The sequence below is a fragment of the Pteropus medius genome, unplaced genomic scaffold, assembly GCF_902729225.1.
Source record: "Pteropus medius unplaced genomic scaffold, Ma_sr-lr_union100, whole genome shotgun sequence".
Taxonomy (NCBI): domain Eukaryota; kingdom Metazoa; phylum Chordata; class Mammalia; order Chiroptera; family Pteropodidae; genus Pteropus; species Pteropus medius.
The window spans coordinates 21788106-21812477 of NW_024340692.1; the positions used below are offsets into that span (position 1 = coordinate 21788106).

General features: G+C 36.4%; 1 protein-coding gene and 1 pseudogene across 5 annotated transcripts in view; one reads left to right on the forward strand and one right to left on the reverse strand.

Moving 5' to 3' along the window:
* The window catches only part of GCNT1 (glucosaminyl (N-acetyl) transferase 1), a 30688-nt gene extending 16479 nt beyond the window's left edge, over positions 1-14209 (forward strand). For 4 of the 5 annotated variants that reach the window (XM_039844215.1, XM_039844386.1, XM_039844563.1 and 1 more), the window contains 2 exons: positions 9299-9449; positions 10643-14209. In XM_039844215.1, the coding sequence (XP_039700149.1) occupies positions 10787-12073 (1287 nt within the window). In that variant the 5' untranslated portion in view covers positions 9299-9449; positions 10643-10786 and the 3' untranslated portion in view covers positions 12074-14209. Of the gene's footprint in view, positions 1-90; positions 335-9298; positions 9450-10642 lie in introns of those variants that run through there. The other variant, XM_039844475.1, reaches the window with a different exon arrangement.
* Positions 14210-24010: 9801 nt separating this feature from the next.
* LOC120597679 (uncharacterized) lies at positions 24011-24129 on the reverse strand (annotated as a pseudogene).
* Positions 24130-24372: the final 243 nt, after the last annotated feature.

The following is a 24372-nucleotide window of genomic DNA, read 5'->3' on the forward strand; positions in this document are numbered from 1 at the left end:
TGTGTGTGTGTGTGTGTGTGTAAGGGGTGGATAAGGCGATCAGAGGACGAGTAACACATAAGGTCTAGTATTTGTGGTCTTCTGTGTACTTACTATTTACCATACATTTTTGTAAAGGAAATTTCTGAAACAGTATCTTGGTTCTTCCCAGTTTCCTTTCTGGGAGTGGTCTGAGCATTTTCATTATTACTAAGCAAAGCTCATTTGATAAATAAGGAGCTAGTCCAGAGGAGGACAGAGCTGGCCTCAGTGCTAGGCCACCACCACCACGGCTTCGGTGCAGAATTTTTCTACAACTTACCAGGCTATTTCTCAGATGGGCTTTTTATTATGAGTGAGTAATTTAATCCTTTGTTGTGTGTGCGTGTGTGTCCCGTGCTTATCATCTCTCTTCTGATTTCTTTTCTGAACTCTTGCCCTTGTTTCCACAGACATGCTTGGAAATCTATTCATTTTTGTGTTCACTATGTTGAAAAATAGACCTTGTGCATAATACGGTGGGGAAAGAGGTCTTTAGGGCTCTGAAACATGAGTGGCAAACATTGTCTGTAATTATATTACTCACCTTCCTCTTCTTTTTAAAATTGGCTTATGTTGCACATCACTATCTCTTTCGGGCTTCCACCTCCTAAGCAAACATAGAAAGTAGGGAATGCATTTCTCTCCTGTTTCCTAGTATCTAAATCCTACCCCCTTTGAAAGATCTGGGTCAGTTGTAATTGAGGGAGCCTTTTTGGATCCTTTCTTTTCCTCTGGATGCACTTACAAATTTCCACCCTGGCATAGACCGGAGTGTATTTTATATTTCATCTTTCCTGCCAAGTCTATAGGCAGAAAGGGTAGGTTTCAGTTCCTTTCCCAAGCTGTCAGCTGCTTATGTCTGTAGTTGTGCCTCCAGGGTAGAAAGTGTTGAGAACAGAAAAATGAATACTATTTCCAGTAATGAACAAAATGCAAGAGTTACTTATTTAAGTGACATCTTGTCCTAAAGTAGTCTAATGAGTTAATGAAAAAAATTCTGTAGAAATCTTTATGCCATTAATTCTGACATGGAGACCTCCCCCCCTTTTTTTTCTTTTATATCTGACCACACAGATGAAACCTAGTTTTACTTTATTTCATCTAACTAAAAATTGGGTACAAGGCACTAAGAAACATATAAAATTAATTTTAATATTATATTTAACCCAGTATATCCAAATTTTTATCATCTTAATATATAAGCAGTACAAAAAATATTAATGAGATATAAAAATGATACCCATATTCAATACATGTGCTATATATAATACAACAGTAATATCTAAGACAGTGAAGCCATCAAAGTAAAATGGAGTCCTATCAACAGAATAAATTTGTGTTTAATATAAAGACATTTACACTGCTTTAAGTTTTTGCTTTTAATTTAAATTATGAAAATAAATTAAAAAAATTTAAATTCGTTTCCTGAGCCAGGCCAGCTATATTTCAAGTGTTCAATAGCCACATGTGACTAGTGACTACTGAATTGAACAGCATTGCCCTGCTGTAACCATTTTCAACTTTTTACAGATTTCTTTGAGTGTGTATTTCCATATCACTAAATAACATGTTTATACTGTTTCTAGCTTTTTCAATTTTAGATTCTTCCTAATGACTTTCTACCATTAAAGATGATTTAATTCTCTTTTATCTCCAAATTCCGTACCCCCATGTACTTACTTCCCAGCCCTGTCTCCCATTCTCCCAATCAATAATTCTGAAAACTTTGTTTTCAGCATCCTTTACTAAAAATTAGTGAAGATCTCAAAGAGCTTTTGTTGATGTGGGATATATTTATCAATATTTATCCTGTTAGAAATTAAAACTGAGAAAAAAGTAAATATTTATGTGAAAATAGCAGTATAAGCTTTTACATATTAATGTAAGTAATTTCTTTTTAAATGAAAAACCCTTTCATAGAAATTAGTGAGAAGAGTAGCAATGGTTTCTGTATTTGCAAATCTCTTTAATGTTTGGCTTAATAGAAAAGACTTGCTTCTGCATTCATTCTTTTGAGAAATCACACATCATGTAGCTTTGGAAAACTACATTGTTTACTTGTAAGAAAATGGGAGTGAAAAGGGTGAATGATGTCCTAGTGTTATGAACATAGTTTTGAGATCCTTTTGTATAATACAAGTTTTGTTAGACTATGACCTAATGTTTATATTTTTATGACCATGTAGAAGCTAAGCTGTAGTAGGATACTATGGTTTCTTTTATTGTTCTTTTTGTTTTTTTTTTTTAACGATCATATCTTGTTTTTATATATATTTTTTACTATGTATGTTTTACTTATTGAATTCTGACCTCTACATTAGTTGTCAAAATCTCTTCCTTTATGGCAGGCATTCTCTCAGTTTTGTCTCAAAGAGATATCTTCCGTAGCTGTTTGATTTGGATCAACTAAGACTGGTTTCTTTGTAAGACCCATACATATCTTGGGATCTCTCTTCCCCATAATCCTGAGGGTTTCTGTTGCCTCTCTTTTGTAATAATCTCTTGATTATTAGGTCTTGTCTTGATATGCATTACAGCACAAACGTGGGGAGGGATTGTGTAGGTTTGAATGTCAGCTCTTCCATTTGCCAGCTAGCTGTGTGACCTTGGTAATTATTTAACCTCTTTATGCCTCTGTTTCCTTACCTGGAAAATAGTGCCTTCTGTGTAGAGTTATGAGATTCTGTGAATTAATTTAGATAAATTACTTAGAAGAGTTCCTAGAGCATACTGAGCATTCCAAAATGGTGTTGTTGTTATTGCTTTTATAGTTATTGGTATGCTTCATCTTTTGGCAGCATACTTCTTATTGTTGCCTGCTGAGAAAAGGTGCTTGTGACTTTGCATGTATGAGTCTTTATTCTACATCACATTTGACCAATAGCCTGGAGGTTATTTAGAATTCTAGGCTGAAACAGTTTTCCCTTGGAAATTTAAACTTAATTTTGAACTCTTTGGCATTTAAAAGAGAGAGAAGCTAGATGTTAAATTTTATTCTATTTTATTAAGCTATTTCACTCTAGCTTTCAGTGTTACTGTTAAGAGGTCCAATGCCATTTTAAATTCTTAATCCTTTGGATTTATTTACATTATCCGTTGGAAGCTTGTAGGATCTTTTCTCAGGATTTTGAAATATCACAAGGTATTTCCTTGGTTAGGACTATTTTTGATCTATTGTGAAGGACACTAATAGGACTCTTTAAATCTGATAAAACCTGTATTTTTCATTTCTATCAATTCTTTCTTTGATGAATTTCTCCTCTTTGTTTTCTTTCTCTGTGGAACACCTCTTATTTGAATATTGGATCTCCTGTATTAATCCTCTAATTTCCCTGTTTTCCGTTTGTCTTTTTGCTCTTCTTTTTTAGAGCTTTTATTAACTTTACATTCTAATTCTTTGATTGAGTTTTTTATTTCATTTATCATTTTTGATCTTTAAAGGCTCATTTTCATTGTTTCCTATTCCTTTTTCATAACCTATTGTTCTTGTTTCATGGCTGTATTAGGTTGTCTTATGTCTCTGCAGATAATACTAGGATTCTGTTGAAATTTTCATTTCTTTGCTCGATCTTAATTTTTCCATGTAATAGAATATTTAATGGGTACAAATCTTCCTACTGCAGTATACATGCTCCTTTACAATATGATTTTGCTTCTCTTTCCATCCAGAGGTAGAACTTTATGTCCTTGTGAATTGTGGCTGGCCTGGTGACTTTCTCTGACTCAAAGAATGTGACAGAAGTGATAGTGCATTTTCTAGAATTTAGGCCTTACAAAGCTTTGGAGCTGCTTGTTCTCTCAGAACACTGCCCTAAGGCTATCATGTTAAGAAGCCAGTCTGGCCTACTGAAGGATGAGAGGTACCCCAGCTGACATCCAGTACTATGTGCAGACACAAAGGAGCCTTATGGAACCCTCCAACCCAGACAGTCCTCCATGCGAATGCAGGTGCCTGAGTGAGAGCCCAGGTGAAACCAAAAGTATTGCCCAATCAACTCTAAAAGTAGAGAGAGATAAGTTGTTTTAATTCACTAAAGATTGTGGTCGATTATACAGAAAGGGTTAGCTGATACCCTCTGTCGTTTTTTTCTGTTTGTTTTGATCTCTTTTTGGTCATGAGCTTTTCTTGGATATCTGCTAGTTCTCTGTTTTCTGAGGCATAAGCCTGGAAGGCATACGCCTCCTGCCAATATTCTGAAACAAGGAAGTTTGTCTTAATTCCCTTGTTTTCAGGTCAATACTCCTGCTCTCAACTGAGCCTTGTACCTTCCAGGTCATATATGTATACCCTCTGTTTTACATTTTCCAGAATCTTCTGCTGAGGCCAGGAAGGGTATTTGCTGGGTTATGATGAATAGGGTGAGGGACCTGGTAGTTTTAACTGCCTCTTAAATAGATTTTTCAACCAGTCATTAATTTTTAACTGCATTTCACCACTGCTTTCAGAGAAATTATGCTGCCGGTTTTGGAACCCTTGGAGGAAGGGGTGTGACTGTTGTTAAGGGGAAGGGGGTGGAAGCTATAATTTGGGTTTGTAATTTTGTGCTGTAATTGGATTGTCTCTTAGCTTTCTCCACTACTTGCTTTAGTATTCAGTTTTCTGAGATCACTAAACCGATTACCATTCACCTCCTTTAGCTTTCAAAATTTTGATGCAATTTCTTCAATTACATTCTTTGTGTTTGAGGGGCTTGGGCTTTTAAAAAATCACTATCACTTCATCTTTAAACAGATCATACTTTCAGATTTACTATCTAAATAGGCTAGTCCTTGCTGCAAGGTGTAGAGAACCAGAAACAGAACTCTCCTCTGACATTCAAAGGGAAAGAGGATAGATGTTAAATTTTTAGCAGAGGAACATGGAAAGAGACTTTCTTTATTCAAGAAACACAATTAATTATCTGTGCCACATTCTGTTCCTGGCTCTGGGATGTGGGGGTCTGAAGAAGGGAGACACGGTTTGGGTCCTCCTCTCTCTTCATCACACCATCTGACTTTAGTTGTAATATCTTATTTCATGTAGAAATGCCCCTTTCAAAGGGGGCACAGGACACACGGTCCAGTGCTGGTTATAGAAGGTCCCCTATTGCCTATGTTTCTGTGGCTAGAGTGCAAGAAAAGTGGGATGAATTATGGTGAGAATGGCCTAAACTGTGGAGCCTGGTGTTTTTAATTATGGTGCTAAGTTATGGGGACCCCAAGAGTTTCCTGGATACATTAGAGGGGCAGGTGCAGTCGCAGTTTCAGAAATATGTTTCACTGTGAGATCTCAGAAATGCTAGGCAGTTCACCACAGTGAGTGAGAGACAGCAGCCAGGCAGAAGAGACCATCATCTTGGCAGGACAAGCCTGGATGGGAGCAGAGACCAGGTACCCCCAGATAAAGTGAGTCCATAGAGGCGCAGATGGTGGAAAGAACTCCGCCTTGAATGACAAGGGATTACCTTGGAATCTTTGCTGCTTCCTGCTTCTCCCCTTCACCTGTTTTTCGGATGGCATTTGGACACTCTTGAGTCACCATTCTCTGAGATACTTGCATGGCTTTGCCATCAATTACAGTAATGGATATTTTGCTCCAGTCACGGTAGCCTTTGGGCCACAGAACGATAGTCCTTGGAGAGTCAATGAAATCGAGCCCCAGAAGAGTATTCAGTGGGACTGACCTAACAGACCATGCTTCCTGCTGCAGAAGGGCAATAGCTTGTGGACACTGACTTATCCATCCAGCTGTTTGTTTATGCATACCTGTGCAGACACACAGTTGTGTGCATATACTGTGTGTGCATATGTACTTTTTAAAGAAAGAATATTTCCACTACTTTAATAAATGGCAAATAGGCAATAGAGAATTATTCTTATCTCTAATATGTTTGCTAGGACTTAAACCAGAATAACTTCGGTGGAAATCGTTGAGAAGAAAAGAATGTACTTTTTTGAATTCTACTCCTTTCTTTTACAGTTGACAGTATATCTGTCAGCTTTAACAAAGGTTAACAAAGCTACCCAGGGCAGAGCCCTAATCTTGCTGCTTATCTAGAAGTCTCAGATGTAATTAGAGGCTTAACAGGAAAATTCTGATCTTATAGGTATATACATATGTATGTGAAGAGTCATATAAATATGTTAAATCTTTCACTCTGATATGTTATGTCACACTAATTTATAATAAAATATGTATTATTCTCCTCTGCCTCCCTCTTCCTACTTTCCCTTTTATTATTATTGTTGTTGTTGTTGTTATTATTATTATTATTAAAAAAGGAATTAAGGAAAATATAGCCTGAGCCACTTGTAGCTCATTTCTTTAAGCAGTTTTTTCATTTTCTTCTCTGTGTAGTGATACTTTTCTAAATTAACTTAAACTAGTAAATGTGCAATTAGGATGAATATCATCTTTTAGAATTGGTTCATTTTAAAATATAGAGGCATATGCTAGTCATATCTAGTAGATTTTAATTTTGAACTACCACTATACTAATTTTTTAACATTAAGGTCTTCTAGTGTTTCTTACTTATTTCAAGCTGAAATCTAGATTTCATAATTAGTGGTTTTTGAATTTCTCTTACATGTTTCTCTTCATCTATTTATCACTGTGAAAACAGTCCTGCACTGAATTGTATCCTTCTCCTGCACTTTACATTTTCTGTCTGATTCTTACTGTTTTGAGCTGTTGAAGATGAGAGATGGTAGAGTAAATTAGAAAGTGGCCTTTTGTTTGGAGCAGCAATGTAATTCAGAACATCCCCATGGCCAGTTATGCGATGCTGGACAAAGTAGATAACCTCTTTCTTTCGACACCCACCTTCCACATTGCTCTGTGCCCCTAATATAGTTTATTGAATCTTGATTGGCAAAGTTGTGTTTACATTATTAAAACCGATGCTCCTCAGAGCTAAGCCACGTAATATACTCCGATTATTTTTTTCATCATTGTATGACTCTGATTTCTTTGGAGTCAATCATTATCTCTCCAACCTCCTTCGTTGGCTTTGTTTTCAATGTACTTATTATAAATTCACCCCCATATTCTTCCAGTTGTTTAAATTGGTTTTCAGTGTGTTTATTTCCATCTTCTACCAGTTTCATCTTCTTAGAGACATCTCTCCCAGGGCCTTCTAATCTGCTCCAGCCTGCTCTGGCTGTTGGCCTGTTTCTCAGCCTAGGATGTTTTTTCACTATCATCAGGGAATTTCCTCCTCTTCCTCCTTATCTTAGATACCCTTTCTGATTCTGTTTTCTGCTGTCTTGGTTTATACTTTAGTTTTGATGGAGCTCATCAACCTCCCTTAGTTTTCTGAGAAAGGGTGAATAAAGATAAATATTTTGAAACTTTGCCAGTCTTAAAATGTAAAGTCTTTTTATTTTATCCTTAATTTAGTAGTTTATTTGGTTCTAAGGATTCTTATCTGGAATTCAGTTTACTTCAGCATTGCTGAAGGCATTGCTTCATTATCATCTGGTTTCTGTGGTTGGGTTTTATGAAATGTGAAAACATTTTCTGCTTCCAAATCTTTTTTATGTGGCTTATTTTTCCTTTTCTCGGGAAACTTATTGATACTTTTTCCTAGTGTTCTGATTTCATGATTAATGAATGCATCTTGTGTGGGTTTATTTTCATCCATTGTGCTGATATTCAAGGGACTGTTTCATCTGAAAACCATTCCTTCATTTTGAGAAATAGTCTTGAATTATTTAATTGATGAGACTTCCTTTTATTTTTTCTGTTTTCCCTTTCTGGAGGTCCTATTATTCAGATGGTAGATCTCCTGGTCTTGTTCTCTAAAATTATTATGTTTTTTTCTCTAATTTTTCCATCAGTCATTTTGCCTATTTGCTTAACTCCCTGAGAGTTTTCCTCAACTTTATTTTCCAACACTTCTATTGAGTTTTTCAATTTTGCTGTCATGTCACTAATTTTTAAGAGCTCTTTCTTGTTTGCTAAGTGTTCTGTGTTTTTTTTGTGTGTTTTTTGTGTTTTTTTTTGTGGTTTCCTGTGTATGTTTTTTGTGTTTTTTTTTTGTGGTTCTAGTCATTGCTATGAGGCAAACCGCCCCAACATAGTGACTTAAAAATTTCCATTTTAGTTTTTGCTCACACATTCTGTGGATCAGGAATTCAGATAAGACTTGAGTAAGCAGGAGGTGAAGTCATCTGGTACCTTCTTCTCTCACATATCTGGCACCTGGGCTGGGGTGAATTGAAGACTGGGTTCAACTGGGACTGTTGACTTGGGTACCTATTCATGCCTTATCACTGTGGCTTCCTATAGCATGGAAGCTCTTTCTTAAAGGGGCCTTCAATTGAAAGGTGCTTTTAATTCTAAATTTTTAAAAAATAATTTCTCTATTGAAATTATCAAATTGGTTAAATTTTATTTTCATATGTTTAGTTTTTTAGTTCTTTGAACATATTTATAATAGCTGACTAAAAGTCTTCATTAAGTATAATGTCTGGGCCTCTTCAGGGACAGTTTTTATTGACTGCTTTTTTCCTGTGTATGAAGCAGACTTTCATGTTTCTTTATGTAATTTTTTGTTGTTGTTGAAAGTGGATATTTCATAATGTGTCAGCTCTGGAAATCGAACCTCTGCTCTGCTCTACCCATGGTTTATTATTGTTATTTGGTTTGTTTAGTGACTTTCCTGAGTTAATTTTCTGAAGTCTATATTTGGCCACTTAAATCTTTGTTCAGTTAGCTCAGAGGTCCCCTAATGATTAGACAAAGATTTCCTCAAATGCCTTGAACCAATAAGGGGCAGGAATTTCTTAAGGGCATAATTTTGTTTAGGAATCTGATTTTTTGATGGTTGAGGAGATTAAGTGTTTTAGCAGAATTTCCTAGTCTTTGTTTTCTAATAGAGGTTTGGAGTGGGGTGGTAGACAACATAAGTGGAAGAAGATGAAATAAGCAGCTAATTCAATTGCAGGATTGTTTTTAATGACTCATTGAGCACTAGGAAGCTTCACAGTGGGTATAGGATATATTGAATTTTCCAATCATATTGGAACGTTAAACTGTTCCGTGGCACATACTTTGTGTTATGCTACTAGAGTTTTATTTGAAAAACTTGACTTGAATTGCCAGGTATTTTCAAACCTTTGGTAATCCACAAACATAATATTAGAAAAATAAGTGAGACTAGAGACTAGGAAATTTAAAAGAGACTAATCAGCCAGAGAAAAAGAGTAAGATTAGTTCACTAGCATGGTTTCTGAATATGTGTATACTTACATGTACATTACATACCTTCACGCTTTTCCCTTTTCATTTCATAGATTTTTTAAAAAGCCTCATGGGACATATCACCATTGCTGGATGCCTGGTAAAATTAAGAAACCTGACTGCATGAGAGGCACTCTACATGGGCACAGGATGTTACCTGGAATCAGAGCACTAAATGATCCAGACTTTCCTTAATTCTAAGTGGTAAAAAGTCTAAGTACTTTTCGTAACATTATTCTATACTGATAATTGTCATTATTTATTTGTATTTGTATTGTTAATATTCACAATTTATTTCCTAATTTAATATTTTAAAGTTCTAGTCCTAATTCTGGTGTTAGAAAATAAGTTTTAAATCTCTAAATATAGTATGGAAACGATTGCAGGTATTTGACTTTCTTTGTTAGAACACTAGCATTTACTTATTATAGAACCAATTGCTATGTCATAAAATTGATTTTCGAAATCAAAATATCTAAATATTTATAAACATCTTCTGTAATAAAAGTGGGTTGGGTTCCTAGAATTTGAATAGACTTAAGTTCTGTCGTGAATTACAATTTATATATAACTGTTGTTTTTCTGCAAGTTTTAGTCATTTCAACCTGTTATAACTAATGTAATAAATGCAAGGCTGTGTCTCTATTTTGGATCATGTTTGTCATGAGATCAACCTGAAACAGTCCCAAATCTGGTCTGGTTTTATATGAGCATTTCTAGTCTAGTTTGATCTGCTTTTCCTTCAAAGATTCTTAGAAGTTACAGCCATTTTTGAACTTCTCCTTAAGTGTACCCCCAATCCTCAACTGTGTGCAAGACCGCTACAGAATGAGTGCAAACTGGAAGTACTTGATAAATCTTTGCAGTATGGATTTTCCTGTTGAAAACAACCTGGAAATTATCAGGAAACTCAAGTCGTCAATGAGAGAAAACAACCTAGAAACTGACAGAATGCCATCCAATAAAAAAAAAAAAAAAAGAATAGGTCCAGTCTCAAAATATTTAAGGCTGTTGATGCCAACTGATAGGTATTAATGGATCTGTCAGGAGCAACCCAGATTGGTAAAGATCTCAAGAAACAAGATCAAAAGCCCACCAACTACAGAGAGTTCAAAAATCATACCCTAGGTCTTCAACTGTGTTTTGCACCTTAATATACCTGAGAGGTAAAATGTTTATTGTAGGATATTCTAGCACATCCTCGTACTCGGCTTTAAAAAGAAAACTGGCACTAATATTAGAGACTACAGGTTTCATATAATACTTCCTTTCTCTCTGATTGGCCCACTTCGTTTTTGTTTTAAATATCTGACCTCAGCAAAGGGGGACAGTCTTTGAGCCTGAGAAGATGTCATGAAAGTCTATATTTATATGTATCATTTTTATTTTTCTTTTAGTTCTCGTCTTCACTTCAAGATGCCTTTGTGCTTCTCATAAGTGCAAACTGACAACTCTCAAGGCCACGACAGAGGGAAAATCATTACTACTGGAAGCCTAGAAGCCTGCCCTTGATAAAAGAAAGACCCTGATTGTTGTTTGAAATGCTGAGGAAGTTGCTGCGGAGGAGACTTTTTTCTTATCCCACTAAATACTACTTCTTGCTTCTTGTTTTTTCCCTAGTAACTTTCTCTGTTTTAAGAATTTATCAAAAGCCTGAATTTGTCAGTGTTGGACATTTAGAGCTGGTTGGAGACAATCCTAGTAGTGATATTAATTGCACCAAAATTTTACAAGGTGATGTAGATGAAATCGAAAAGGTAAAGCTTGAGATTCTAACAGTGCAATTTGGAAGGCGCCCTCGGTGGACAGCCTATGACTATATAAACATGACTAATGATTGTACTTCTTTCATCAAGAAGCGCAAATATATTGTAGAACCCCTTAGTAAAGAAGAGGCAGAGTTTCCAATAGCATATTCCATAGTGGTTCATCACAAAATCGAAATGCTTGACAGGCTCCTGAGGGCCATCTATATGCCTCAGAATTTCTATTGCATTCATGTGGACAAAAAATCAGAGGATTCCTTTTTGGCTGCGGTGATTGGCATTGCATCTTGTTTCAATAACGTCTTTGTGGCCAGTCAGCTGGAGAGTGTGGTATATGCATCATGGAGTCGAGTCCAGGCCGACCTCAACTGTATGCAGGACCTCTACAGAATGAGTGCAGACTGGAAATACTTGATAAATCTTTGTGGTATGGATTTTCCTATTAAAACCAACCTGGAAATTGTCAGGAAACTCAAGTCATTAATGGGAGAAAACAACCTAGAAACTGAGAAAATGCCATCCAATAAAAAAGAAAGGTGGAAAAAGCATTATACAGTTGTTAATGGAAAGCTGACAAACACTGGGACTGACAAAATGCACCCTCCTCTTGAAACACCTCTGTTTTCAGGCAGTGCCTATTTCGTGGTCAGTAGGAATTATGTGGAGTACGTGCTAGAGAATGAAAGAATCCAAAAGTTTATGGAGTGGGCAAAAGACACATACAGCCCAGATGAGTATCTCTGGGCCACTATTCAGAGGATCCCCGAAGTCCCAGGCTCACTGCCCTTAAGCTCTAAGTACGACATGTCCGACATGCATGCAATTGCTAGGTTTGTCAAGTGGCAGTACTTTGAAGGTGATGTTTCCAAGGGCGCCCCCTACCCACCCTGCAATGGTGTCCATGTACGTTCCGTGTGTGTTTTTGGAGCAGGTGACTTGAACTGGATGCTGCACAAGCACCACTTATTTGCCAACAAGTTTGACACAGACATCGACCTCTTTGCTATCCAATGTTTGGATGAGCACCTGAGACATAAAGCCTTGGAGACGTTGAAACACTGACCATTCGTTGTAGGTAACTTTAGATAATAAAAATGCTACACGAGATGTACCCCCATCTGATTCTTCTGCCCTGTTAATAAACATCAGGAAAACTGTAGGAGGTGCTCTTTGGACCAGGGACTTGAACTCTTTATGTCTGAGAAGCTACATGGTTCTGCAAAGCACATTCCGTTGGAAAGTCTATAGAATTAAATGTTGACTTAGAGTTAACATGAGGCCAGGTTGCGAGGCATTGTAGGGAGAGATGGCCCCGGCGGCCTGGGAAGAGTCCAAATGCAAAAGAGCTCAGGGACTTAACAAAATGGTAAGATTTGACCTGTGCCAAAATTACTTTGAGAGCTTTAAATATGACAGTTTTCTTGCTTGGAATAAATTTACAGCAACAACTAATCATAATGATGTAATTTATATTGTAGGTTATATTTGTTGAATAAGAAATTTGACTTTAAATGATTCTTGTGAATAATTTACTTTCTGCTGTAACATTGTGTTGTGTAGTGTATCTGTGTATGTCATCTCAGGGAACTTGAAAAAAACAGGCTTGACTGAACATAAATGTTTCTGACTTGTTTTTGCTTCTACCAGTGTACATGTTTTTAAAAATAACAGAAAGGGACATTTCTAGTTTAGTTGATTCTATGAATCATCTTAGATTATTAGAAAAGGTATCTTAGATTATTAAAAGAATTAAGATATCTTTATTATCATAGTTTCTATAATACTCAGTTTTCCAAATATTTATCTCTTTACTTCTCCCAGTCTCCCCAAACCTTCCTATCAAGCTGTGTAAGAACTTGTTTTCATAGTGCCCCACATAACTGCCTCAGTTCTCTTATATGACCCAATTGACAGTAATTAATGCAGAGAACTAAGAAAGAGTGAAGTAGGTACGGAGAGGGGAGGAGGAGTCATATTTAGACAATTTTTGAGGCTGTAATGAGTATTAAAATCCAGTGATTGGCACTATCTCTAGAATTTAAGGCCGTTGCTCTTTCCTTGTGTCCAACCTCCCAGGGTCTTGCATCCTGATGTCACCTGTGTCCATTTGAAAGGAACAGGCTTCTGCTGTCCTTGCTTCTTCATGTTACCTGCCCATTGGTTGGTCCTTAGCCCTTGGTTTTAAGTTTCCTTCTCTCTCAGAATGTATGAAGAGGGAAGAGGCATGCTGTTCCGAACACATGGTGTACCTAAAGGCCTGGGAATCCAAAAGGAACCCTTAAGTTTGAGACAGATTGTTTCAGTGTTGGTATTATTCGCAGCATGTGGTTTTACTCTACTTTTCCACCAAAAGAAAGATGATTTGAGGTTGCTATGCTATTGTTTCATTTCATCGCAAAGTAAATGAATATTTAAAAACCAAAAACAAAAACTTGCCTTTTTGCTAATACTATTTAGCCAAAGATCTAAAAGGAAATGTGAAGCTTTATCATTGAGCTGAGACTTTAAACTAAACAAGGATCAAAACCATGTGCTTTATTTTTAAAGCATAGGCAACTTAAGTGGTACATGAGAAATTCATAATATCAGACAGTTTTCAGGCCTTCAACTGAGAAAACATTTTTATTCCTCAAAATTAGAAAACATTTTCATTTTATGGAGAGCTTTGTTATACTCATTCTTCCTCATGAAAGTTTTGTTTTTTAAAATATCATCATTTGTAAACCTGCAAGTCAATGGATTGCTGTGTTTTGCATGATTTGATATGGCAGCTTTGAAAACTCAAGAGATGATGTCAATGAGGGTGTTATATGCTTAGTGTTCCATCTCTATTGCTTTCTAACCCAGTGCATTGTTTTAATGCATGTCAGATATTTCTCTCATTCTTTTAGCAGAAAGATTTTACCTATAAGATAGGGCTTTTTTTTTTACCCCAAAACACTGTGAGATTCAGTGACATGTACTTTATGTCCATGACTTGTATTTTTACTTCATTCATGGTGTCTCAATTTATGAACATATTTTTCATTTTTCTGTTGAAAAAAATGCAAATCAACAGGAAAGTTAAAAGCAATAGTACAGAGAACGCCATATAACTTTCACGTGGAGTCACTGGTTATTAACATAATGTCCCCTTTACTTTAAATTGCATGGATTTTTGAATTAGGAAAATCAAAAATAAAAAAAAAATTTAGTTTACATATGTCCAAAGTTGTCATTCATTTCAACACTCTGTAGTTTGGTTGCATCCAATTTACATTTAAATTGGCAGGTTTTGAGGGATTTTTCTCCACAACAGATATAAAAACAGGACTTCAGAGGCCATTTCCTCAAACATCACATTAAAACTGGATCCATTACCTTCTGTGTAGCTGTGGTACCTCCTCTTTCTAGAATGGCACTTGTTGAGATGTGTCTGAACATTACCTTATTGCTAAGGCCTGTTATAGGGATTATATAGAATTTATTTATCGGAATGCTTATTTTTATACCTTTCAGTTTAATTGAAAGCAAATGAAATTTATACTCCCAGGACAAGCAATTTGAAAAGTCAAAAAGTTGGTTTCCAATGGAAGCCCATAGTACAATCAGGAGGTAGCAAAACACAAGTTATTTTGGAAAGATAAATTATTTAAATTGTTTCATATATGTCAGTTATTAAACAAATTTCTTTTCACTGTCATTTAAGATCTTTTGTAGGGAATTATTAGAAATTGTTCACAAATCTTAAACTGTAATTTTTTGATGGAAGGATTATTCTAGTTAATGAAGTACTGCAAAAAGATTTAATATTACTTATTAAGGACAAGTTAACAAAAATTGTTCTTTTATAGACAATTACCTAGGCTCTTCCCAGCCCATGGTAGATAGCTATTCAGCCTTGCAAATGTGAAGTATTGTCTCTAAACCTGTTTTATTATCATTCGTCAAGTACAATTCACTTAAATGACATAAATGGATTTTCTTTTGTAGTTATTTGGGGAGGAGAGAGCCATGTTTCAGTTTATTTTATTTGTAGTATCAGCTGAATTGGACTTTTCCAATTGCTTAGGAAAAATAAAATTTCTCATTGTGTTACATATAAAATATATACAACACGGTTTCATGGAAAACGTGGTTACCTTAAGTTTTACTCTTGAATGTGGGCATGAATGCATTTGGAACATACCATATACCACCATTAAAATCAGCCATTCAGAAACCAATGCCTTATCTCCACAAACTTTTCTTTAGCTACCAGCACTCAAATGTTAAATTTAGTAGTTGCTGTGGTACTTTGTAACCAACTAGTGTTGTTTGTGAATAGTGCTTAAAAATATAAGATTAATTCTCCAGGCAGAATAGTCTGTGAGGAAGAGGGTGTGGCAAGGGCAGAAAATTTAACACAAATTATACAAAAAGATTTGGACCAGGCACTGAGAAGAATGCAATTTTATAGCCAGTTGTGCGTTCTAGGTCATGACTAGCTTCAGCCTATCTGCTGAGGGAAGAGAGCAGTTTTCCAGTAAGGTTTTCTACTCTGGCCACAAATACTAACAGTATCCATTACTTGCTGTGGTTTGCTTGTGGAGGGCACGGCTGACAGAAAAAGGAAGCCCCTCCCCATCAAATATTCTGTGCTCCAGATGTCCTCTCACCTCACCTGGTAAACCCTTCTGGATGCGCTTTAGCCCCATTTTAGATGAAACAGACTAGAAAGTAGAAAAAAAACTTGATTGACCTCAGATCTTTCTCAAAAGCTTTAGAGCTTTACATATCCTTTATAAGCCTGCTTGTCTAAGATTTTTAATATCTGTTTTCAGGGCTTGTCATCAGAATATTGATTTAATATTTTTAGATGCAAAAAGACCCAAACTAGAATAACTTATAACTATTGGGAAAGAAAAGACTTTATTACTGCAGATATGATTGTCCAAGTAAAAAGCTCAGGAATCTCGTCTCAGAATTAATATGAAATAAGCTAATACCTCCAGATACCAAAAATTAATGGTTTTTCCATATTTAAGCCAAAAAGATAGTTTTAACATAATGAGACTACATTACCTTTCATCTTAGCAACAAGTTCTAAAACGTGTTGGAGGCCCAAGTCAGGCCTCCCCCAAATATCCCACTTTGGCATATTGATTACTTTTGAAATAAAGTTGATAAGCAGCTGGTGCTAGAAGGGCACCCTGACCCTCCCTTGTCACCTGAATGCAGGTAATCTGTGTAAAAGATTTCCTCCCCACACCTGAAGACCGCCCTGCCCCTTTAGGGTATTAAACAACTCAGAGCTGAAAAGTCTATATAATCAAATGATTATAGATATAAAATGAATTAGCCTTATAATAAATTCCCTCTTAAAACCATATATTAATTTTTAGCTCCTCATCCTGTAATAGTCCCATCTTGCCATTAAAGAAAGCAGGCAAATTTGATTCAAATGGGAATCAAATTTATTGATTTGTATGGAACCTAAACTCTTGTAATTCTTTGGCACCCTGTAGTCCCAAATTTGGCTACTATTCTCACTCTAATTTTTGCTAATACAGCCTGGTTTATAGTAGATGACCTCTACTCAGCTTTCTTTTCAATCCCTTTGCGCCCCAGCTCACAATTTCTTTTTGTATTTACATTTAAAGGGAGACAGTTAACATGGACTTGCATAGCTCAGGGATATTGTGAGTCTTTCTCAATATTTTTCTAAGTTCATAAAGCCAACTTAGATTCTATAACCTTTTCCTTAAGCTTCACGCTACTGCAATATACTGACCACCTTTTGCTCTGTAATCAAATGGAGCAAGGAACTCTTAGAAATTCCCTCACTCTCTTAAAGGCACTAGCTGAACTAGGCCATAAAACCTTCAGATCTAAACTTCAATGAGTGCCAAAACTGTTATTTACTTAGGACATGAGATATCTTCGGGGCATTCAAAAACACCCTGAAACACCTGGAGTCAGTTTTGTCCATCTCTCTCACCCAAACAAAAAACTACCCACAGGTACATAAATTTTTAGGAGCAGCTAGCTACCGTCATCGATGGATTGCGCAGGCCTTGCTAAACCTCTATATGCCCTTCTCCCAGAGCCTATTTCCTAGTTTTCAGGGACATTAACCTCCTCTGAAGCCTTGAAATCAGCTCTGTCCATATTCCCCAACTAAGACAAACCATTATACAGCCATGAAAGTACTGGGATTGCTGTAAGCATTCTAGGACAATCTTTTGCCTCTCATATACGTCCTACAGCACATTCCTTGTGCCGAATCAACCCTATAGCCCCCATATTTACCTGTGATAACCACAGCTACCATCTTGATTGACAGGGCCAGTACTCTAACATTAGGCTCCCCATTTATCTCTATGTTCCCCCTTGCTGTGACTATAATCTGCAAGATGATAGGATGCAACCCCTCTCCACACCTGTTACAGAAAACCAATGAACAGGCACTTATAACTAACCCCTTCATCATCTTGCATGGTTTAAATCCAGCTATTTTACTACTCCTTTCTGATGATGGAGAGCTCCACTCTATTCCACATGATTGCCTTTGTAGGAAAGAAAAATGGTTTTCCTTCTACCCTTCTAAGTCCTTCTGGCTAGTCTAACAATCAAATTGGCATGAAACAGATTAATAGGAGAAAATAACCAAATGTATTACATATGTACATACTGGGCTTCCCTAAAAATATGGGACCTGTGGACAAATTGGGCAGTTGAGGCTTCTGTGCCATTCTGGACTAAGGAGAATGAGGCAGGAACCTGGGACTTCAGAGGGAAAGTAGGTGATTCACAGGTAGATGAGAAAGAGCAAACATTTGGTAAACAGATTCTTGCCAGACTTCCCACAAACAATGGGACCCAGAGGAGAGTCTAACAGTCTTTTCTAGGTTCCTCCCTATTTGACATGCTTAGTTGATATTATGCTAAAGTGATAGCTCCCTTACTTGAAGCAGGTTTTTCTATCTGAATTCTTTTAGGCAGGTAAAAGGAGGGGTCAAAGATTCCTTCTGAGTCTTTTGTTTCTTAAAAATAACCAGTTTAAAATAATCAATATCCCAAAAGGCATATTTTGGGGTGGCAAAACTCTACTTCGCCTCACCTTACAATAGATATGGTCTCAAAGCCACAAGAGGATCTTTCGGACATCTCTTTAGACAACTGAGACTTACTTTTATATTGTGATGACGCCTATAAATGGAATTTCCCAGGAAAAATCATAAATAGCTATGCTATAATTTTCCCCACATGAAATGCTGGGAGTATACCCTCTGCCAACTATAAAATCCGCCCAAGTGGCTAAACTCATAGCTCTTCCTAGAGCTTGCTTGCACATAAGCAAAAGGACAAACTGACACTATTTCCACAGACTCTAAATATGCTTTTGGAGTCTGTCATGCTGTTGGCACAATATGGAAATCCCATGGACCCCTAACTTCTACGGGTACTCCTCTTGCTAACAGGCATATAATTGCTGCCCTGTTATAAGCTATTCTCCTTCCTTCTAACTTGGCTATTGTTCATTGTTCGCCTGAGGCTAAGGAAACTGGTACTTCATCTTTAAGAAATGGCAGGGCTGACAGAACTGCTAAATACGCAGCTCAAAACGGTCTCATTTTTTTTCTCTACTAATTTTTAAACCTGTCTTTATCACTCACTGATATTCTTAATTATCAGGTAAATACCTCACAACCTGAAAAAGACAAATGGATACAAAAGTGTGCTGGACAATTACCATATATTTTATATATAGGGCCTAACAGACTTCCTGTAGCTCCTTTTTTTTTTTTTTTGACTTTTTGGCTTGTACTTATGTCCTGCCACATGGGACATATGTGCAGACATGGGATAATTAAGGAACTAAAAGACAATTGGTTTTGCCCTGGAATCCACAAAATTTCTGACCAAATAATTTCCCAGTGTGCTGTTTGTAAATCTCACCAAACCTCTTGGAAGAAATCAATGTATTTCAAGAAATCTTCTTAAGCCCAAATGGATTTTATAGACTTGCCTTCAGTTTGGGCTATTCTCACTGTTTGGTGATTATTTGTGCTTAGTAGGTGAACTGAATGCCATCCAACTAGATGTGCTGATGCCACAATAGTGGTAAAGAAATTAATTACTGAGATTATTCTTCATTTTAGCATTTCTTTATGGTTTGAATCAGACCTATGAACTCATTTTACAGCAGAGATAAACCACTGCTTGCAAAAACTCTGGGGTACTCATTATATTTTAATACCCTATACCATTCTCAATCATTAGTGTAATGAAACAAAAATCTAGACATAAAAAGGACTTTAGGAGAGATCTGTCAAAAAAAATGGACTTAAATGGCCAGAAGCTTTGCCACTGGCCCTTATAAAGATCTGGAATACTCCAAATAGGAAGTATGGATTGACCACCTTTTGAAAGAGTATTTGGACACCCAGTGCCTACTGGCATCTCTAAATCTTTCATTCCAGGATTAAATGAACATTATGGAAACATAAGTGAACAATTTGGTGCTATGACTAGCTATGTACAAGAATAAGTCAGTATGCTTAAAGTATATCGCCAATAGGTAAAAGAGGAATGGCCTCCACCGACGGACAAGACTTGCCATTCTTTTTGACCAGGAAATCAGGTATACATCGTGGTCTTTAGCACATTCACTGTCACCTCACTGTGAAAGACCTTAGGAGGTACTGCTAACCAACTACACTGATCTTAAGTAAAAGAAAAATCCTCCTGGATCCATGCAAGCCATGCCAAAATATACGCAAGCACCCTCACAAAAACTGGGAGGCAATTACGACAGGGCACCTTAAGGATTTCAGGGCTAATTCCCAGGCCCTAGAAGCAAATGGCACCATGACATAAATGTCTTTTCCCAAGATCACAAATCAGAAATTTTGCTCTTACCTATTACCCTCTCCTTTAACCCACCCCTCAAACAAAAAACAAAAACAAGACAACAACAACAACAAACACCTTCTCATTAATGAGCACCTTTTCCCACACTTATTTCTTTATTTTGTTTTATTCAATTTATTGGGGTGACATTGGTTAATAAAATCACATAGGTTTCAAGTGTACAATTCTATAATACATCATCTGTATGTTACATTGTTTGTTCATCGCCCAAAGTTAAATCTCCTTCTGTCACCATATATTGACCCTTTTACCCTTATCTACCTCTCCCCTGCCATGCCCCTTTCCCTCTGGAAACCACCATACTGTTTTCCGTGTCTATGAGTTTTTGTTTGTCTTTTTTGTCAGTTGCTTTCAGTTTTTTTAAATTAATTAATTAAATATTTTTTATGGCGACATTGGTTAACAAAATCTGATAAGTTTCGGCTATACATTTTAACAGTAAGGTATATATATATTTATAAATATAAATATATATATTTATATTTATATTTATATTGTGTGTTCACCTCCCATAGTTAGATTTCTTTCTGTCACCACATGTTTGACCCCTTTTACCCAATCTACCTCCCCCTCCCCCCTCCCCCCTTACCCTCTGGTAACCACTAGTCTATTGTCCATGTCCATGAGTCTCTGTTTGTTTGTCCTGTTCGTTTGTTACTTTTAGGCTTATATCCCACATATAAGTGATATCGTGTGTTTTTCAACTTTTTCTGTCTGGCTTATTTTGCTTAGCATGATTATCTCAAGGTCCACCCATGTTGTTGCAAATGGCAGTATTTCACCTCTGCTTCTGGCTGAATAATATTCCATTTGTATACATGTACCACAGCTTCTTTAGCCAGTCGTCTATCATAGAATTCTTAGTTTTTTGAGGTACCTCCATACTGTTTTCCATGGTGGCTGTACCAATTTACATTCCCACCAGTAGTGTATGAGGGTTCCTTTTTCTCTGCATCCTCTCCAACATTTGTTATTACTTGTCTTATTGATAATAACTCTAACAGATATGAGGTGGTATCTCATTGTGGTTTTGATTTGCATTTCTCTAATAACTAGTGAAGTTGAGCATCTTTTCATGTATCTGTTGGCTATATGTCTGCCTTCTTGGCAAAAGTGTCTGTTCAGATCCTCTGTTCATTTTTAAATTGGATTTTTTTGGTTTGTTTTTGAGTTGTAGGAGTTCTTCATCTATTCTGAATATTAGCTCCTTATCAGAGGCCTTGTTGGCAAATATATTCTCCCATTTGGTTGGTTGCCTTTTTGTTTTGTTGGTTTCTTTTGCTGTGCAGAAGCTTTTTAGTTTGATATAGTCCCATTCATTTATTTTTGCTTTTATTTCCCTTGCCTTTGAGGTCAAATTCATAAAACCTCTCTTAAACCAAGGTCCATGAGTTTAGTACTTATGTTATGTTCTATATATTTTATTGTTTCAGGCCTTATACTTAGGTCTTTGATCAATTCTGAGTTAATTTTTTGTATTTGGTGACAAATGACAGTCTAGTTTCATTCTTTTGCATGTGGCTTTCCAATTTTCCCAGCACCATTTATTGAAGAGGCTCTTTTCCTCCATTGTATGTTTTTGGCTTCTTTGTCAAAAATTATTTGCTCATATATGTGTGGGTTTATTACTAAGCTCTCAATTCTGTTCCATTGGGCTGTCTGTGTTTCTGCCATTACCATGCTATTTTGATTATTGTCACTTTGTAGTACAATTTGAAGTCAGGGAGTGGGATACTTCCAGCTTTGTTCTTTTTTCTTAGGATTGCTTTGGCTATTTGAGGTCTTTTGTGGTTCTATAGAAATCTGATGATTTTTTGTTCTATTTCTTTAAAAAAAAAAATGCCATTGGGATTTTTATGGGGATTGCATTAACTCTGTATATTGCTTTGGTTAATATGGCCATTTTAACTATGTTCATTCTTCCAATCCATGAACACAAAATATCCTTTCATTTCTTTGTGTCTTATTTGATTTTTTAAAATAATATCTTACAGTTTTCAGTATATAGGTCCTTCATACCCTTTGTTAAGTTTATTCCTAGGTATTTTATTCTTTTTGTTGCAATAGCAAAAAGAATTTTTTTAAATTTATCTGAAATTTCATTGTTAATATACAGGAATGCAATGGATTTTTGCAAATTGATTTCGTATCCTGAAACTTAACTGTATTTGTTTATTGTTTCTAATAATTTTTTGGTGGAGTCTTTAGTATTTAGTGCTTTCTATATAAAGAATCATGTCACCTGCAAAAAGTGACTATTTTTTGAGATAAATAATATCCCAACTTGGATATTATTTATTTCTTTTTCTTGCCCAATTGTTCTGGTTAGGACTCTTCCACATTATTAATTATTTATTAGAAGGCTGAAAGGAGAGTGCTTATCTCTATCTATCCTACTTCCTCTCTCTAATTTTTCACCTTGGACTCTTTTTCAACCTATATCTTGCTCTTATTAGCAATCTTTTTTCCAACAGGTTGAGAGCAGACCAACTGGCATCCTCTTGTGCCAATTTACCAAATCTTTGTCAAACCTTTATCCATCCGATTGTTGCCTGTGTCACCATCTCAACAGTGCAAAAGAACCTGAACTAGTTAATCTTTGTTGTTGTTGATGTGAACACCTGGTGGGCTAAGTGCAGAAAATAGACAAACAAGAAGGTGTGATATACATGACAAGACAAATATCATTCTGCCTCCTTTTCTGGTGAATCCTTTGGGCCTGAGGAAAACTGTAGAAGCTCAAGGAATGTCCTTTACCCAGATGAAGTCTCTAGGTGCAAAAAATTTCCCTTTGCACTGAAAACAAACATAATACTGGATTTTTCCTGGGTGACTTACCAGGAAAACTCTGTGGTTCGATTCCACAGGTAGCGTCTTCAAACCTTCAAGGAGATTGGAAGTGACTCTAGCACTATCCTTTTGGGCACAAATTCCTGTCAAATCATCAAATGTTTTTGATGACTCACAAGCCATTCTTGTGTAATGTGTGAGTGTTGCAGCTGCTCTCCTATTAAGCTGCCCAATACCACAGACCATAAATAGGTGGATCCAAAATCTGGATTTAGCTAGAATCCAGCTTTGTGGCTGCCAAAACCAGACTACAGGCCTTTATACCACCTATTTTGCAATCTGTTCTGCTCACACAGATTGAAGGGCATGTGGAGATTGGAGATATATGGATAATGACATATATCATTAAATATTTCAGATCCTGGAAATTACAGAGTCCACTTTAACTTTGTCTGTAAACCACACTTGTCTTTTTTTTTTTTTTAATTTTATGTAGCAATAAAGTATATAAAGGGTTCCCACCTAAATGCTCAGGAGGATAGAGACTCGGATACCTGGCTCCTTCTGTTGCTAAATACTCTACCCTAAATGCTAGCCAAATACAAATTTGGGCTCCTTTGTTCACAAAGTTGTGCCACATAAACATGCCAGTTGAGAAATCACAGAAAATCTGCTGGGATATCATAGTTCCAAGTTTTTTTCAGCTTGAAGGTCTTATTCTCCAGCTTTGGAGATTATGAATTGGAAAAAGTGATCTTAATTCTCTCCATGATAATGGAACAAGAGTTCAACACCACTATGCAAACTTTGGGAATACTCCCTTCAGAAGTTAACAGCTTAGCCTCTATTATACTCCAAAATCATCATGCTCTAGATACACTAAATGCCCAGCAAGGGAGAGCTTAAGCAATTATTGCTGGAAAATGCTGTTTCTTTGGAAACCAAATGGGACAAGTAATATCTAACTTAAATCTGTTAAAAGAGAAGAATAATATTTTCCATCAAATAAATGAAACAAAGACATTTCATTGGACTGACATTTCCAGAAATGGAACTAATTTAATGGAATGTGAAGAAAGGTGCTCCGAATAGTTCTTTTCTGTTTATTCACCCTCATTCTAATCTATGTTCTTTTTCCTTTTTGCAAATCTCTTACCACTTAGCTTTTAATCAGTTTTCTCTCTCCACAGCCACCAGCCCAGCTTTTAATATATGAAATTCCTAGGGAAGTTTCAGAGGAGTGAACTGTCAGGGCCCAAGAGAAGGTGCCCTATAATATCCCACAATGGCATATTGAGTTTTTCTTTTTTTTAACACCTACAGCTCCTAGTATTCCTAGGAGGTCTCCCATCCAAGTACTAACCAGGCCCAACCCTGCTTAGCTTCCGAGATCAGATGAGATTGGGCACATTCAGGGTGGTATGGTCGTAGACTCATATTGACTACTTTGAATCAAAGTTACTTGGTGCCCTTGTCTCCTTGAATGCAGAAAATAAATCTCTTATGTGAAATAATTCTCCCCACACCTAGAAAACACCCCTTATTGCTAAAACGACTGAGTCAAAAAGTCTATATAACCAAATCTTTTTGCCTCTTTTTGAATTTACTACTTTGTTTAAATTCCTTACTACTGAATACCCAAACTTTGCTTAGATTCCTAATGAGCACTTTTTTCT